The sequence below is a fragment of the Eurosta solidaginis genome, chromosome 2 (assembly GCF_040869045.1).
Source record: "Eurosta solidaginis isolate ZX-2024a chromosome 2, ASM4086904v1, whole genome shotgun sequence".
Classification (NCBI taxonomy): domain Eukaryota; kingdom Metazoa; phylum Arthropoda; class Insecta; order Diptera; family Tephritidae; genus Eurosta; species Eurosta solidaginis.
The window spans coordinates 213,188,283-213,206,614 of NC_090320.1; the positions used below are offsets into that span (position 1 = coordinate 213,188,283).

At 34.1% G+C, this 18,332-nt stretch overlaps 1 protein-coding gene across 1 annotated transcript; it reads left to right on the forward strand.

Moving 5' to 3' along the window:
* Window positions 1–3,261: 3,261 nt before the first annotated feature.
* Window positions 3,262–17,311, forward strand: cbt (cabut). The gene is made up of 2 exons (XM_067767035.1): window positions 3,262–4,001; window positions 14,128–17,311. Exons 1-2 carry the CDS (start codon window positions 3,936–3,938, stop codon window positions 15,772–15,774), a joined length of 1,713 nt encoding a protein of 570 aa, XP_067623136.1. The 5' UTR covers window positions 3,262–3,935; the 3' UTR covers window positions 15,775–17,311.
* The last annotated feature ends 1,021 nt before the right edge of the window (window positions 17,312–18,332 follow it).

Genomic DNA, 18,332 nt, shown 5'->3' on the forward strand with positions numbered 1-18,332 from the left:
CGAACTTAGCCTTCCTTACTTGTTACTTCTAACCTCATGTTTTAAGAAGAAAAAATTTCAGGATTTTCAATATTAATTTTTCTCCATACGATTTGCGGCCAGTCTAATGTACATACATGTATATATTCACACTTTCCACGTAAAAGTACACTATACACACATACATACATTTGTAGATAAGTGTGTATGTGCGTAAATTGTTTTATATGACCTTCCCTCAACTTACCTCATCGTCGCGGTTAATGATCACACAAGCTATTCGGACACACCTAAGGTTTGGCCTCTCTCTTTGGGATTAATGCTATTGTAGAAACAGCAACGATGAGCAACAAATATTTTTTTATTTTTACGACATAGCCGATATTAAAATAATAAACAAAAAATTACTGGTGAAAATTTTTAATTTTATTTTTCTTCTTTGAAGTATCAAAAATTCCGACCTCTGAACACAAAGTTAGGGTCTTTAAGGGCAACCCCACCGGATTTAGTTTTGTTTTGTCAAATCTCTGGCGCATAGAAACGAAAAATACCCGTTAGATATACGAGTACTTCGCCTTCAAATAGCTTCCCAAGCGGTGACTGGAAGGCTGGTACTTGGAGTGTTACATGTAGTCCAATGTATGTATGCAGTATTCATGGAACAAATTTGCTAAACTTCATACTTACCTCATTGTCACTTACCTCATAGAGCTGGAAAATATTCATGTTACAGTGATTTTGTCACAGCGACTGGAAGATCACAGTAAATAACAACAACAGCTTCGAATAAATCGCGTGACTAACTGACTTTGACAGCATGAATAAACAGCAGAAAAATAGTTGTTACAATATGAGTCAATGAAACAGTGATGTTTGATACTGTTAGATGTCAAAGTAAACTGCGTCTGCTCCATATTATATAGTCGAAAACTGTCGCTGCTCAGTCACAAAGAAAAAATCGCTGCGACTTCCAAAAATCACGTTTCCCCTTAAAAGTCGCCATCCTGCACCAATTTTTGAGGAACAACGTTATTTTTGTATGTGACTTCTCAAACATGATATTACCTCTAGTCTTTTCTAAAATTTAACTGCAGCTTTGAGGTAAGTTTTCCCTTGACGTGTAAGAGCTGTGTTTCGTCAGGGCAATTACTGATCGCACCATCCATCCGTCTCCCAAACTCAGCTAGCAAACAAAATAGCTGTAAAACAAAGCAATTGAGTGCGAAAACGACGAAATGTCTGTATATGTATGTAAGTATGTATATTTAAAGAAATACTTGGGAATAGGGGCACGGCTGCTATATATATCTATATAAATACATAAATTAATATGGATATGTACATATATGTACTTAAGCATGTTTGAATATAAACACATATTGCGTATGTTTGGCACAGAAAAAATCGAGTATGCGACACTTTTGGCAAGGTAATGCATTTACAAATATGTATATACTTGAGTGATAGGAAAGCGTTGTTGAATACTGCACAATCAGTAAATGTACAATGAAAAGTAGTAGACCCAATTAACTTCGGTCTGCTCTAACCTGTATAATTTGAAAAAAATTGTCTACTGTTCTCTTTCTCCCTCCCGTTCGACTTCGTCCCTCTAGTTCCATCTCTCTCCACATAAATAGTTATTTCAAATGATCCACTTCCCGAAAATCTCCGTAAAAAATCAGATTTAGTTGTTTAGATTGCAGATATTCCATTTAGATTCGAGTTCTGTGACCATGTTTGTGCAGATTTTGTTGATTTCGGCTAATATCGGAAACTGCGATGGATACATTTTCATTAATTGCCCAGAGGCTAGAGATAGGGTTAGGTTGAGAGGTAGCTATCCCGGTAGGAGGAGCGGATACCGCCTACGATCAAGTTTACACATGCACTAATCTACAATAAATCCTTAATAACTAATCTACGCGCCTACATACATACATATGTTCCATCCCTAGGGACTATATTACTATCTGCCAAATTTTCCCGTTTCTTTTATATTTCGTGCTTCCAATCAGAGATTACACTCTAAATGTGGTACTTTTTCTATGAAAAAAGAATTCGGCATCTCTAAAACTTGTTCATAATTACCGAATATCAGAGAGACAAATTTATATGGGAAATCTAGTTATTTAATTAACGATTAAGAGTTAATTAAGATTACCTCATTATATGTAAACTAGTTCTAAGATAATGGTGATGTAAGCTATACATATGTAGCAGTAACTGTAAAGTTTCGAATAAGACCGGTCTCAACCCTGCTGTGACAAAATTCGAGGATACTTAAGTAGTTGCCTTTCCTGCTGCAAGTCTTCCAAGGGTAGGACTGTTAAAATGTCAAAGTAAGAACTCGCTACCAGATGGCTTAAATCAATTGCGGATAAACCGAACATACATACGTCATGATTTAACAATAACCGTCATAGAAATATCCAGATATTTTTTTCCATATTTTTAATCAACCTACGCAGAACTTTAAGCACGCCACGCGCATCGGGAAATATCGCCTTCGAACACTTTTGTGCGCAGCAATGAAAAAACACTTGTCCACGCTTTTGCAAACACGAGTTACCTTCACCTGCCACAATGAATAAGAGATTTAGATATACATATGTATGTAAACTTCCATATATACTATATATATATGTATATACAGATATATGTACATATGTACATATTTAGATACCTGAAGTTTTTGTGACTACAAATGTGGGTGGCTGAAGGGTGATTTTATGTGCGTGGTTATATCTTATGTGGGCTGCAGGGCTGCAGCTTCAATATATTTAAAAACTAGAAATATCTGCGTGGTTACTAAAACAACAACGACAATAATATGATAAGGTGAATAGAAAATTTTCTCATGTGTCTATTAATGACGACTAAACATACATACATGCGCAAGCTGGACACTCCCACCTACATACATAAAGAAAAACCCGCACTAAAACAGTGACTGATTGTAATCTGATTTTTTGCCTGGGGTTTTCGCTTAGCTAAATATCTACAAAATCGAGAGCAGCATTTGCATCAAAAACAACAAAAAAAAACGCCTATTTTTGACGCTAAACAAAGCTTTCAATTGTACAGTATGGGCTCGTCTCTGTGAAACTCCGTCATCGAGTAACTGCTCTTTACCGTTCGCACCCCTCTTACATTAATGCATATGCCACTCTGTAAGCTACGCCAACGCCAGTCAACACCAAAACCAATAAACAAACATTCAGCCAACTCATAAACATGAACTCCCCAACAAACAGGCACTATTTAATAGCAGCAACAACAGCAACAATGTCAATACAAATCACTCGTTGTGCATGTGGCTAACAAACTCAGAGCAAAAATTGTGAATGAAGGACGGTGGAGGACCGAACGTGAGCTGACACCTCTGTGCGAGTTATTGCTGACGACGGCAAAAACGCGCAGCACCACTATACCAGACCAACCGACTTGGCTTCCTAAAGGCAGGCAACAAAATGTTTTCATTCGTTTGTTGAATATCAAACGGAACGGTTCCATATTCTTTGCATAGCTCTGTTAAGCTATAGCTAATAAAAGTGAAAAAGTGAAGAGAAATAAGAAAATTTTGAATGAAAAATATTAAAAAAAATTATTTTAAATAAATTATGGGCAAAGAAGAAGACAAAAACTGCAAATAAAAATAGTGACTAAGAATTTTTGGAAAATCAAACAAAAATTATTATAAAAGTGCAAGTGTATTATTCAAAGAAAGTAAACGTATAAAAATTCGAAATTTTGCGGAATAACAGAAAAAAGTGAACAGCGCCAAAGAAAATTGCAAAAAATTTGCTAAAGAAACAAGTTTAAGAAAAACCAAAAACGTTGAATTTTTAAGCATTTTTTTGGTTTACCAAAAACCCTGAAAGCATTTGAATAAGTTAAAAAAAAAAATTATTTTACTGGAGTACAAACCAATACATATACATAAACACACAAACAAAATGGAAATCGCTTTATTGCCCTCACCGCCAGCAACGCCGCCATTATGCGAAAAACAAAGTGAAGCTGTAAGTATGAATAAAAAATAAATAAAATAAATAAAATTTTATTTAAAAATGTAGAAAAACGTCATAAGTGTGAGGAATTCGACGAAAAAATGCAGTACATCATTTTCAGTTTAAAATTAAAAATGTTTCTTTTAATTATTCTTTATTTTTGATCAAAAAATATTTTAATTGCAAATTTTTATTTAAATGTAGCAAAGAAATTTTTGAGTTCATCTGTTAAATTCAGCATACAACTTTCCGATTTACGTAAATCGGTATTAAAAGCCACCTTGAAATTGGAGCATAGAAAGAGCATAATTTTGTGCGCAGAAAAAAATGTGGGCGTGGCGCAGGCGTTTTGTCTAGCTGAATGCTACAAAAATCTAAACATTTATTTATTTTATTCAAAACTGAATTAAAAAAAATTTATTTTTTAAATTACAAAAATGGAAAATTAATTTAAATTACATTTGAAAAAAAAAATTTACTCAAAAAAAATTTTAATATATTACTTTGTTTCAGAATTTGTTTTTAAGGTTTGGCCTAGAGCTAGTTTAAGTTTATTAAAATTATTTTTTTTTCTTTTATACTATCTTAAAAAACTTAAGTTTGCACTTCAAAAAAAAAAAAAAATATTAAAATAAAAATCACAATAATTTGTTGTTATAACCTTAAGCTGGAAGTCAAAACCTTAAAAATAGTATATTTTCTTATTTTTCGTTGTATTCACGAAAAGACATTTTTGTAAAATATTCTAATATATTATAGGTGCCAAAAAAACACACACAGGTTTTTCAAAATTAAAAATTTCTTCCTAATTTAAATACAAAGAAAATTTAAATAAAAAAGAAAAGAAAACAAAATGCTAACAAAATAAAAACACAAAAAAGATTAAAAAATTTATTATAGTTTTAAAATATAAAATAGTATAAAACAAGTAAGGAAGGCTAAGTTCGGGTGTAACCGAACATTACATACTCAGTTGCGAGCTATGGAGACAAAATAAGGGAAAATCAACATGTAGGAAAATGAACCTAGGGGTAACCCTGGAATGTGTTTGTATGACATGTGTATCAAATGGATGGTATTAAAGAGTATTTTAAGAGGGAGTGGGTAATAGTTCTATAGGTGAACGCCATTTAGGGATATCGCCATAAAGGTGGACCAGGGCTGACCCTAGAATTTGTTTGTACGATATGGGTATCAAATAAAAGGTGTTAATGAGGGTTTTAAAAGGGAGTGGTGGTAGTTGTATATGTGAAGGCGTTTTCGAGATATCGACCAAAATGGTGACCAGGGTGACCCAGAACATCCACTGTCGGGTACCGCTAATTTATTTATATATGTAATACCACGAACGGTATTCCTGCCAAGATTCACAGCCCTTGATTTCGCCCTGCAGAACTTTTTCATTTACTTCTACTTAATATGGTAGGTAATATGTAGTTGTCACACCCATTTTACAAAGTTTTTTTCTAAAGTTATATTTTGCGTCAATAAACCAATCCAATTACCATGTTTCATCCCTTTTTTCGTATTTGGTATAGAATTATGGAATTTTTTTAATTTTTCGTAACTTTCGATATCGAAAAAGTGGGCGTGGTCATAATCGGATTTCGTCCATTTTTTACACCAATACAAAGTGAGTTCAGATAAGCACGAGAACTGAGTTTAGTAAAGATATATCGATTTTTGCTCAAGTTATCGTATTAACGGACGAGCGGAAAGACAGACGGACGACTCTGTAAAAAAACTGGGCGTGGCTTCATCCGATTTCACCCTTTTTCACAGAAAACAGTTTTCGTCCTAGAATCTAAGCCCCTACCAAATTTCACAAGGATTGGTAAATTTTTGTTCGACTTATGGCATTAAAAGTATCCTAGACAAATTAAATGAAAAATGATATTTTCTTTTATTTTTGTATTTTATTGCACAATATCATTACTGGAATCCAATGTTGACATAATTTACTTATATACTGTAAAGATATTGAATTTTTTGTTAAAATTTGACTTAAAAAAATTTTTTTTTAAGTGGGCGTGGTCGTTCTCCGATTTTGCTAATTTTTATTAAGCATACATATAGTAATAGGAGTAACGTTCCTGCCAAATTTAATCATGATATCTTCAACGACTGCCAAATTACAGCTTGCAAAACTTTTAAATTACCTTCTTTTAAAAGTGGGCGGTGCCACGCCTATTATCCAAAATTTTACTAATTTTCTATTCTGCGTCATAAGGTTAACACACCTACCAAGTTTCATCGCCTTGTCTGTCTTTGGCAATGAATTATTGCATTTTTTCTGGTTTTCGAAATTTTCGATATCGAAAAAGTGGGCGTGGTCATAGTCCGATATCGTTCATTTTAGATAGCGATCTGAGATGAGTGCCCAGGAACCTACATACCAAATTTCATCAAGATACCGCAAAATATACTCAAGTTATCGTGTTAACGGACGGACGGACATGGCTCAATCAAATTTTTTTTCGATCCTGATGATTTTGATATATGGAAGTCTATATCTATCTCAATTCCTTTATACCTGTACAACCAACCGTTATCCAATCAAACTTAATATACTCTGTGAGCTCTGCTCAACTGAGTATAAATATAAAATTTTTTTTTAACATATCTACACGTTTATTTTCAGTTTTTTTAGCCGTACACTGAAAAAAATTTGCAAAAGGTTTTTTTGTTTGCATAACAAAGATATATTTCTATTAAAAGGCATGGAAATTTTCTTAATTAAAAAAAAATTATATATGTAAATTGAAGAAAAAAATTGTATTGCATTTTGCTTGTTCTGGACAAATCATTTTTGAGCGGATATTAAAAAAGTATTATTTTCTAAGCAACAGCTCCTATAACAACTATAAGATACATATGCATGTGTGTATGTGTGTGTGTGTGTGTTTGTACTCATTTCTGCTTGATTTTGTGTTGCACGCTCACAACAGTGGCACATTAAATTTGTTATTATCGTACTAGCACGCAACAACAACAATCCAGCAAACACAAGTCCAGCGCAAATACAATACAAATACAATGAATTGCAAGCAGAAATTGCGACGGATGCACACTCCCCTTTTTTCGAATGCACAATGCAATGGTGTACTAACATTTACAGATTTCCTCTCCGTCCCTCTCTCCTCTTTCCATCCATCAATGACTTCATACTAGACTCACTTGTTAGCTGATATTTGATTTTTAGTATATTTAAAAGAAAAATTTTATATTTTTTAGTTAAAAAATTTAAACGCAATGGTTGCTTAAAACAATTTCTATTCAATTTAAAAATAAAATGTGCTAAATTCTCATAAATTTTTCACACAAATTCATTGCGTGCGAAAAAAAATTTAAAATTGTAGGGAAATGTTGTAAAAATGCTTAATTTACGACCACGCTAAGTTTTGTAAATGAAATATGTACATATGTACATACTAGCAACAAAATGTTGAAGAAGAGGCAGCAGCAAAAACATTTTATATGACAAAGCGTCTGTATTTGCTATGCCAGTCCGTCCACAAGTACGCGAACCCACCTACATTCATCATGCATGCAAACATACCACCCCACACCTCAATTTAAACGAAAAAGAAAAAAATAACAAATAAAAAAAAATATATTAATTTGTATAAATAATTAAATTTGTATCTATTGTATTTGCCTCGCCCATCGCTTTCATGCATTAACATTTTGTGAAAACAAACTTTTGCTGTCGCATTCACACTCATAGTCGGTATTTTGATCACGCTGTGTACATTCGCTCGTCAGCTGGTGTTCACGTGAACAGTGCATGGCCGTCATGCCTCCAAATTGTTCTGTACACGCTTACATATTTATGTATGCTTGTATATAAAAAATACGGCACCGACTTGCAAACGAACACAGATCCACATATGTATATCTATTATACATACATAAAAACAGTCAACTACGTTTAAGTATCCCATACTAAACGCGTATGACCCCTTTGCTGTCTGCCCCCTACTCAATTTCCACTTTTTTTCTCGACACTACTCATTCAGTACGAATATACCTACTCGTATATTCTTGTCTAGTAAAATAATGAAGGTTTGGAGGATATCGTTTATTGAGACTGTATGTACATAAGGCGCTATACAAGCCGCCTAGGCACACAAATGCATACAAACACAAAGAGAGAATCGCACTCTAGGGTGCTATCGTTGTGAGCGCGTGTGAGATACAAAAAATGGGGCGGTGTTCATGCCATGTGTTGTATGAATGCTAAGTAGCTAGCAAAAAATTGTGTATGCAGTCATAAGAAATAAGTAAAAAAGTTTTTTCGGTTGACTGATTTAGCGTATAATGAGATATTGCTTTTTGTTTCGTACTTCCTAATTTACTCTCTAATAAAAATAAGTAGTAAAAAGGAGCTACAAATTATTTTCGCCAAGCCAAAATCTGTGTTTTAGAAAATTTGTTTAACTATCTGATACATCTGATAGAAAATATACTCCGAAATACCCACATAGCGTTGCATAGTATGTCAAAAACGTTTTTGCAGAAAAAAATCTTTTAATGTTGACCAAGGGCTAAAGGTTGTCTTAAACAAAGCCCAATGCAGGACGACAAACCCCGAAAAAAAGTGACAAAGCAAGAAACAATTTTATGCAGAGCCCTCCTTAGTACCTTTTCATTTCAATTTGCCTTTTTGTAGAATAACAATACTATTGTTATTCATCTTATAAGAAATGTCAATAGTAAATATAAAAATATTTGCTCCTAATAGGAAGGAAGCGTTCTTGGACCTCTACTGTTTGTCTTATTTATTAATGACATTGGAAGTTGTTTTTCATTCGCCAAGTGCTTGCTTTACGCAGACGATCTTAAGTTATTTGCTGTAGTCAAAGATGCTCTCGATGAAGCAAGGCTGCAGCAGGATGTTAATGCTCTTTATCTATGGTGTAGTAAATCCTATTTATCTTTAAATATCAAGAAGTGTTTCAAAATGACCTTTGCGAGAATTTTGAATGTACGCAGTACGTCATACAGCATTTCAAATGTTATTCTGCTAAATGTTAATGAAGTTAAAGACATAGGAGTTATATTTGACACAAAACTCTCTTTCAATAGCCACATTAATTTCATTATCGCGAAAGCATACTCAGTTCTGGGGTTTGTACGTCGTAACAGCACTAATTTCTCAGACCCATATACCTTGAAACTTTTATTTACAAGCTTTGTGCGCTCGCATCTTGAGTATGCTGTCTTCGTGGGGATGCCCTATAATCAACTTGCGATTAAGAGGATTGAGCATGTACAAAAGGTTTTCCTTAAATTTGTCTTACAGTTTCTGAATTTTGAAAACCCGATTCCGGCCTACACAGCTCGTCTTCAACTGATAAACTTGCAATCTCTGGAAAGCCGTAGATCTGTCTTGTCCTTAACGTTTACGTTTAACATGATTCAAGGCATCGTTGATTGCCCATATCTCTTGCATAAAATAAGTTTCAATATCCCTAGACGAAACCTTCTGTATCTTATCCATTTTATCTACCCAAGGTAAAAACGATATTTGCTGGAAATGCACCTTTGGTGCGCTCTTTGAGAGTATTTAATACCTATTTTGTCAGAAACTACTGTCATTGATTTTACAATGACAAAACAGGCTTTCTTAAATCTTCTGTACACTATTCTGTAATGTAAATTTATCTAATTCGTTATGTAGTCTGTAAGAAACATTGTATTTCAAAGATTACTATATTAAATAAATAAATAAATAAGTTCATTATAATCAATTTTCTCTCTCATATAGAGAGTTAATATTATCAGCACATTTCTCAATAATTTTTCTCGGCTAGTTCTATCCCAACTCCCATACATTTTCATATGAAATTGGGGGGGAAAAATTATAAAGAGTGTTGCCAAAAACTGAACTCATTACAAATTTTAGTCCTCATACCGTCATATTTTTAATCAAATGATATCACCCTTAGATAAAGTGCAGATATTTTTCCGTGAGTATATAATGTACGTAGGTATGAGTGAATTTGTCTGAACACGAACTGACAACGTGAACTTTATGCTATGATAATAAGGCAGGTATAAACATTGAGTTCTGGTTGAAAATTATAGAAAAAACGTGTCATTAATTCAAACAAGCAGACCCATTTGATCAGCAGTTTATATTAGTATAAGCTTAGTATTTTCTTAAAGGAAAAATTCTGAATATCTACTTATATATCTATAAGATATCATCGTTTTAAAAAAAATATCCATAAATCCTACAAAAACCTAAAAAATTTTAAAATTAGAAAAAAACCTACATTTTAGTGCATATTCCTTCTACTTACTGAATATAAAACTTATAAAAAAGGAAAATTTCAGAATTAAAAATGCACCTTTTTAATGGAAATCGCTTTCAATTACTGAATGCCAACAAAACTTAAAATCACTGAGCGAGAAATACACTCTAGATCATTTGCACAAATTCGTAAACTCCTCTAATATCTCTACATCAATCGCACCAAAACGTAAAATTTCATTGTATAATCTATAAAGCCTAAAAGAGTATACTTATTAAAAAAAAAAAAGAAACTATCATCATTTTATGCTTACTGAGACACATTTAGTCCATACTTACAAATATTTAAAATACATATGTTATGTGTGAAATTTTACGTTTGGGTGTGGAGCTCACTTATTGCCACTGCATGAAAAAGTCTCGAGCATCCATATTCTGCGTCATTTTGGTTTTTGGAAGTGTACACAGCGATAAGATTTGATAGCACAGTTTCATATTTTTTATTATTCAAAGAAAATTATGGAATAAAATAATTTAAAGTTTCGACACTAGACCTTTTGACTTCTAAGACGCTATCTTATCGGCACTAGAAAAAAAAATCAACAGACAGACTAATCTCGCCCACGAATGTAGCATGCCAAGCCCTTTACGTCTACGTACGCGCTTGAATTACGTGTCAGTATGTACATACGTAATTAGATGTATGTAACTAGGAAGGCAAATCTGGTTCGTAGGTGGGGAATTCTTACTTTAAAAAGCAAAGAAAAAACAATATATAAAAATTATATCGAAATATGTATTATGTGCTAATTAATAACTTCGATAATTTTTAATTAAATAAACAAAACTTGAAGTCAGCATTTCAGTGGCAACGCCAACGCTAACACCAACACTCATTCACCTGTCTATTTTCGAACACATGCGCACATAACCATGCATATGGGCTCACATTTTCACATACCCACTTAAAACATAACTAAATATATATGTATGCATATATTTTATAAAAATAAACAAATAGCAATGACGTAGTGCTCAAGACTGGTAGCCATATATACCAACACATGTTTGTGTGTGGGTTTAACGCTGTCATGCATCGAGTGCGTGCCATGCCTTGTACTTTGGACTCACATATTTGTTTGGATGCTACTTATATGTGAATTTTATTAAAATTTGTTGTTTGCTATTTAGCGCATATACACCTCACACGAAAAACAAATAGCTATATACATACATACATATATATGTATATGACGGCGTTTGTATTTATTAGCCCATGGGTTATTTTTAGCAAATGCGCTTTTTCTCTCGCTCTCTGTCTCTTTAGTTGTTGCTCCCATTTTTCTTGGCGCTCTATCTATATTGTTTCGACAATGACGCTGCCCCCAAAAGACTGATTTGTTTGGATGTATATATGTAGATACTTATATATGTATGTGTAGGGAATTTTTTGTGAGGTACACGTCTAGGCTTTGTTGCTATCATTGCTGTGCGCCTAATATCAGCTTACGTACATTCCGAAAGGTAGACATTTTGTATGTTTTAGCGATTATCGCCCCGATTCTAGTGTGGTAACAACATTCTTCGCCACGGTAACGAAATCATGTGGAAACTTTTACACCCTTTTGGTATTCTATCCTCGAAAGTAGCCGGATAATTTTTTACCCACAAAAGTAGGTGGTTACATCGAAATAACCACACAACAGCTGTTGTTTAGAAAAAGGCAAAACTGAAAAATAACAAATTGTAAGCGGAAATAAGTAAAGTTAATAGTAAAAAAGTGTTGCCTCTTGCTATATATTATATATTTGTTTACATTATGTTCTTTTACAGAATAAATTACAATATAACTATGTAAAATCTTATGCATGTATGTACATATATACACATCGTCTCGTTTATTCGTTAACCTCGTATCTACGAGTGACACAATTCGGTAAAGCCATGGCGGAACCATACAAGGTGGCAGCATGTTGACATACCTACAAACATAAATAAAAATTGCATGTACTATGTTTTTGTAAATTCGATGGACGAATGTCAAAATCGTACTGCGCCGGAAGTTGATGTATCAAATCAAATAAAAAAGTTTATATTCAGCTGTCACATGCTGCCACTTTGTATCGTTCCGCCATGGATAAAGCGAAGAAACCCAACTTTTAAATTTCACCACAGACATTGGTGAGTTCTTCGGTGATGACAGCGTTTCCACTTTGGCCAGAATCGCGAATAAAAGAACTGGTAACGATTTTCGGTTACATAATGTTCTGGGTACTATTTTACCGGTAACGCTCAGAATCGGCCCGTATATGGGGATTTCGTAACGACGTACTCTACATATGTATATACATACTGTATAGAGTCTTTTAGCTATTTCCTTACGATTTTGAGGTTAATCGCATCATTCAAGTCTGTCTCTTGTATACATATTGCATGTATGCGTTGATGACCTCACATAGAGCATGTCGCTGTTCGTTTGCTATAACGGAAGCTACGAATTGTAATGGCCGCACAAGATTGTCCTCGGCGTAAGTGGGTGTGGGTGTGGGTGTGATAGTTGGGTGAATGAGTTTACGTATCAACATATGCTTTGACTCGTTGTATGTATATTTCAAGTTCACAGACTTCGAAAACAATGTCGGGGGAAATGTGTGGGGCTATAGTCTTTAATGGCTGTGCATTAGACTGCGTCGAATAAGAAAGTCCTCCCAAAATGTGAAGCTAGTGTTGAAAGGATATTTAACCTTCTAAATACATACAGCCAATTTTTTTTATTATTATAACTTGTTTTTTGACATTCGTTTTTAAAATTGATATGCCATTACTTTGCTCTTAACAAGCTTTTACATTTCCTTGCAATGTCCTTTTGAGGTTTGAAGTCAATTTAATACATATATTATACATATACATACATATGTCGTTGTAAATTTTACGATACAAACAAATTTTAGTATTTAAACTTTGAAAATATTTTAAAAATGCTGTTTTTGAAAAGGCAATATTTATTTGAATTTAAACAAATATTTAAACATTTTCTTCTAGGAACGACAGAGTTTAAAAAATGCTTAAACTATCTTTAGTGAAAAAGAAAGGTTTTAGTATGTTTTTGATAATTTAAAAAAGTTGTACAGAACCTTAAAAGTCTGAAAAGTATGTTTCAAGCTACCAAAAATCTTTGAGAATTCCAGCAAAAAGGAAAAAGAATTTCAATGTCAAGACTGCAACTCTTTTTTCGAAAGTTAGGAAGCAATTATTACTAGTAAAAATGCAGGAAAATATCCATGAGCTTTAAAATATGCAAAAATAAAATTTAAGGGAATCGTATAAAGAGCAATATCTTTTCCTTAAGGTAGTTAAAAAATCGTACTTTGGAACACGTGATTTTTTTTTTTAAATTTGACTGTTTAAAAGTTATTAAACAACTATTTTTGAGTTAGACAAATGACTTGTATTTCTGATATTCAAAAGTGCCGCAAATACACTAAAATGTTTTTTTTTTGTTTATTTTTTAAACATTCTAATAACATAATTAACATTTTTTCTGAAACTCCTTTTTAACTTAAACAAAAAAAAATATTTTTTTTGTGTAAAATAGTATAAGTATGTAAAGGTACTATAAAACAATATTTTTTGTATAACTTCAAAAAAAAATGTGAGTTTAAAAAGATTCTACTCTAGGAATTAAAAATAAAATATCTAAATAATTAAAACTTGAAATTATTCATTCAAATAACACTGGCTTAACCGCCCTATCAGAACTCCCACTTAACTACGCCTTTGAACGCGCTTTTCTACATTTTACACAAAGTATGTTGCCTGTATTTAGGCGCAAATCACAAGCCGATTACTGATTTTTGTTGTGTTTTTTTCTATTTGCAGGATGTCAAACCAACATCTCAGCATTTACGCGAGGAAATGCTTAAAGCACAAATGCAATTGCAACGCGATCAACAACAACAACAGCAAAATAAGCAACAACAATTAATCACACCAAATCCATCCGATACTGAAGATGATGTGGAAACGCCGCCAAACAAGAAACAACGTTTGGAATTATCACAGCCACTATCTGTACTGACACCACCACCAGAAACACAAAAGCAGCATGCGCAAATACAAGAACAACAAATACAACGCGTTAGCGTTATAATGCATGTGAATAGCTCTGGCATTTGCTCGACCCTAGATGAGAATTCATGCTCTTCTACAATTTCCAGCGCTAGTACAGCGTCCACGACCATAACAACCAGCAACAGCAACATAATTGCATCACAAGCGTCACTTTTGACGTCCGATGATGATAGCAGTGAAACAAATGTTTGGCGAAGTTTAAAATTCAAAATGAATCGCACGCGCTGTAGTAGCGTTTGTTTGCCAGGCGTCGCGCAGCAGGAGCAGCAGCATCAGCATGAGCAACAACAGTTTCAGGTGCAAGAACAATATCAACAACAGCAATTGCAATTACAAGTACATGAACAACAAGAAACACAATTGAAATCCCAGCAACACACACAACAATTCCGCTTCACTTTGCCCGCGTCTGCAGCAGTAACAGTATCATCCACAAGCGCAGCGCACCAGCAGCAACAAATTTGTACTACAACGCCACAGTATCAAGTCATTGCACCGAAAAGTATTTATATTACACCCGCAACACCGAGCGTCAGTGTCAATGCGTCCACTACCAACGCGCCTTCTTCCTGCACAGCTTCAACTGCAATCATTCCTGCTCAGCTATTGGTATTGAATGCCAACAATGCGTTACTAGAGAATATCAGCAGCAACATTCCTAGCAGCAGCGCGCCGTCCACATTGAGCGCATCGCCCGTATACAAAATGACCGCCGCGCAAATTGCTGCCGAACGTCGACGTATTTATGTCTGCGAATATCCAAATTGCGGTAAAAATTATTTCAAATCCAGTCACCTGAAAGCTCATCAGCGCGTACATACCGGCGAGCGACCTTTCATTTGTAAATGGGAGAATTGCGATAAGCGCTTTTCCCGCTCCGATGAATTGTCGCGTCACAAGCGTACACATACTGGCGAAAAGAAATTCGTTTGCAGCGTATGCCAAAAAAAGTTTATGCGCAGCGATCACTTGTCCAAACATGTTAAACGTCATGGCAAAGATAAGGCGAATGGAGTTAATCGCAATGTAGCAGCTGCAACAATGGCCGCGGCAGTGGCGGCGGCACAAGCAGCAACATCTGCACCTACAAATGAACAACAGCAATCGCCGAGTGGTGTGTCAACGCATGCGAGCGCACACAGCATATCTAATAGCGCAGTGAGCAATAACAACAACAGTAATAGCATTACACACTTGCGTCCCATTGCACCTGCGAATAGCGCGCCGCTAACTGCGAAGTTGGCGCCAACATCCGCCGCTGGTGTTCAATTACAAATCTGCAATGCCAGCGACTTGTTGCGTTTGCAACATATTGGCGCGCTGCCAGCGGCGTTCACTACATTCATTACAGATCAGCAGCAAATGCAGGTGCAACAGCAACAACAAAAATGTTGAAGCGTTCAAAAAATGAGACAGCAGAAAAGATCAGAAGAATATGTGCATTGAGCAACAGCGCGTCCGTCATTCCAGTTACAAATTTATCATTTGCAAAAACAGCATATTTTAAAGATAGCCAAAAAATTTCACAATATGTACATTTGTTTAGTAACGTAGGCGATTTTTGTTTAGTAACATAGTAGATTTAAAGTACAGTTTATTAAAAAAAGTTAAAATTAAGCTTAATTCAAAAAAGTGCTTTAGCATTAGCATATTTTGAGGCGCTTAACCTAAAAGACACTGTGTTTCTACTATTCTTCAGCTCCGGCATAATTTCCAATAGATCTTACGTTTACAATTGCCGGTTAATATCCTAGAAAGTGTAAAATATTAAAAATAAAGAACTTAAAATTTACGTACATTGAAATATGTCATTAGCATACTTTGAGGCGCATAACGAAAACACCCTGTGCGTCTGTTAGTTTTGTACTCCTGTATAATTTGAAAAGTTAGTATATTTACCATACTTAGTTAATATCCTTTAAAATGAAAACTATTAAGAGAGAAAAAACAGTTGAAATTTAGCTTAATTCAAAAAAGTTCATTTGCATTAACATACCTTGAGGCGCTAAACCGTAAGCACCACATTTTTCTCCTGCGATTATTTTTGCCTTTATAATTTCAATTAGTTATAATGTTTAGTATATCCAGGTAACAGCCTACAAAGTGCAAAACATTTATAAAATAAATTATGAAATTGAGCTTCATTCAAAAAATGAATTCACATAGGCATACTTTGAGGCGCTTAACCTAAATTTTGCTCAATTTCAATTTCAAGTTTCAATTCAAAAAAATTTATTTCATTATTACTACTAAACGCATTCTCAACCCTTCGACTTCTGTATTAAAAATGATTTACTTTGGAAAATGAAATAAATTATTAATTAAAAAATAAATTAATTAAAATATGAAGAAAAAAAATCTCTAATTCCGTTTTAAAATTAAGTATATAATCAATGGCCTAAGAGTATAATAATTATTTTCTTAATGTGTAATTATTACTTAAGCATTAAGTTTTGTATTTGTGAGTTAACTTTTTTTAGTTAGCAAATAATTTTTGTAAAAAAAAAAACATTTTACAAAAACAAAAGAGTAAAAAATAAATCTGTGATATTTAAGTTTTCTTAAAGTATGAAAACATATATGTATATATATGCTTGCGTAAGTGCATATGTTTACATAACTATAAGCTACAGCTAATTTATTTTAAATTAAAAAAAAACATAACAACATAACACAAACTCTCTTACTTATCTACTTGTAAATATGTAAATCCAACTATTTAGTTACTTAGCTGTATTAGTTAGAAAAAACTATGGGACTTGAAAAAAAGTTAAAGAGCAAAAAATTGATGCCGAGCCTAGGAAATAAAAAATCAAATAATTTCTTAAGGCCTAAAAAAGCAAGAAGAAGAAGAAAACAAACTTATGCATTGAAAACTCAAAAATTAACTATAAAATAAAAATACTATTGCCAAGTGTCTATTAAATCAGAATATATTGTGTGTTTTATTTACAAAGGTTTCATTTTAGGTTATGTTGAATTGTAGCACTCTATAGAAAGCTCTTGTTCTTACTAATTCAGGCTTAACCATTTAAACAAACTTGGTGGTTCAAAAAATCGCACCAGTCATTTCTATTTTTTCCACCTGGCACTAATTGGTATGCCGAGGTCCAAGGGAATTGTTTTCCTCAACACCTCCGTTGATATTTTTCAAACCACACAAAGCGGCAATTGTTGGCAAGAGTGTTTCTTCGCTGGATTTCAAGGCTGATGTTGCTTGTGTTAATACGGGTTTCCAAATGGAAGAAGTGCTTTACTATTTCGAAATTAGGGCTTCCAAAAGTGAAGTGGTCGCCAAGACGCAAATGCGCTGACGCTTGGTGACAGATTTGGCGCATAGTGAAAATCTGGTCTATGGTCGGTCGAATCCACAGAGGACTTCAATCTTTAACAGGACCATATATGTCATATTTTGCTAGATCCCCCTTCTTGTGGACTGGAAAAGGGGTACTTAGGTTCCAAACGTTCGACATATTTTTCATAAACGTTGTTGCTTGCGTCTTCGCCGCCGTATTTGAATACCTGCGCAGGCACTGTGAACCAGGTTAGCATAAACGGGCGCCCAGCCTTATCCACGAAGATTCGGAGAAGTCCGGCTAACACTGTTCTCAAAATCCTATACCCGAAACCGTGCTTTCATTATCGTTTTACCTACATCTCTTGCTAAAAAATTGCAAGAACAAGCATTCAGCAGACGGCATGGCACCACCTTGTACTGAATTCGCCTTAAGGGTTGAACGCTGTTGTTGTTGTAGCAGTGGGATTGAACGCTAGCAGGGGATAGTTAAAGATGGTGGCACTATCGATAGCTCTCGATATTTGTTTATCAGGACATGCATATTTCAACGTTTTTAAAACCCCGTACATGTAGATTCCAAGCGGTAGATGTCTGTTATTACTTAGAAACAAATTTGACATCCAACATATTCTTTTCCAGCAAAATCTGTGTAATC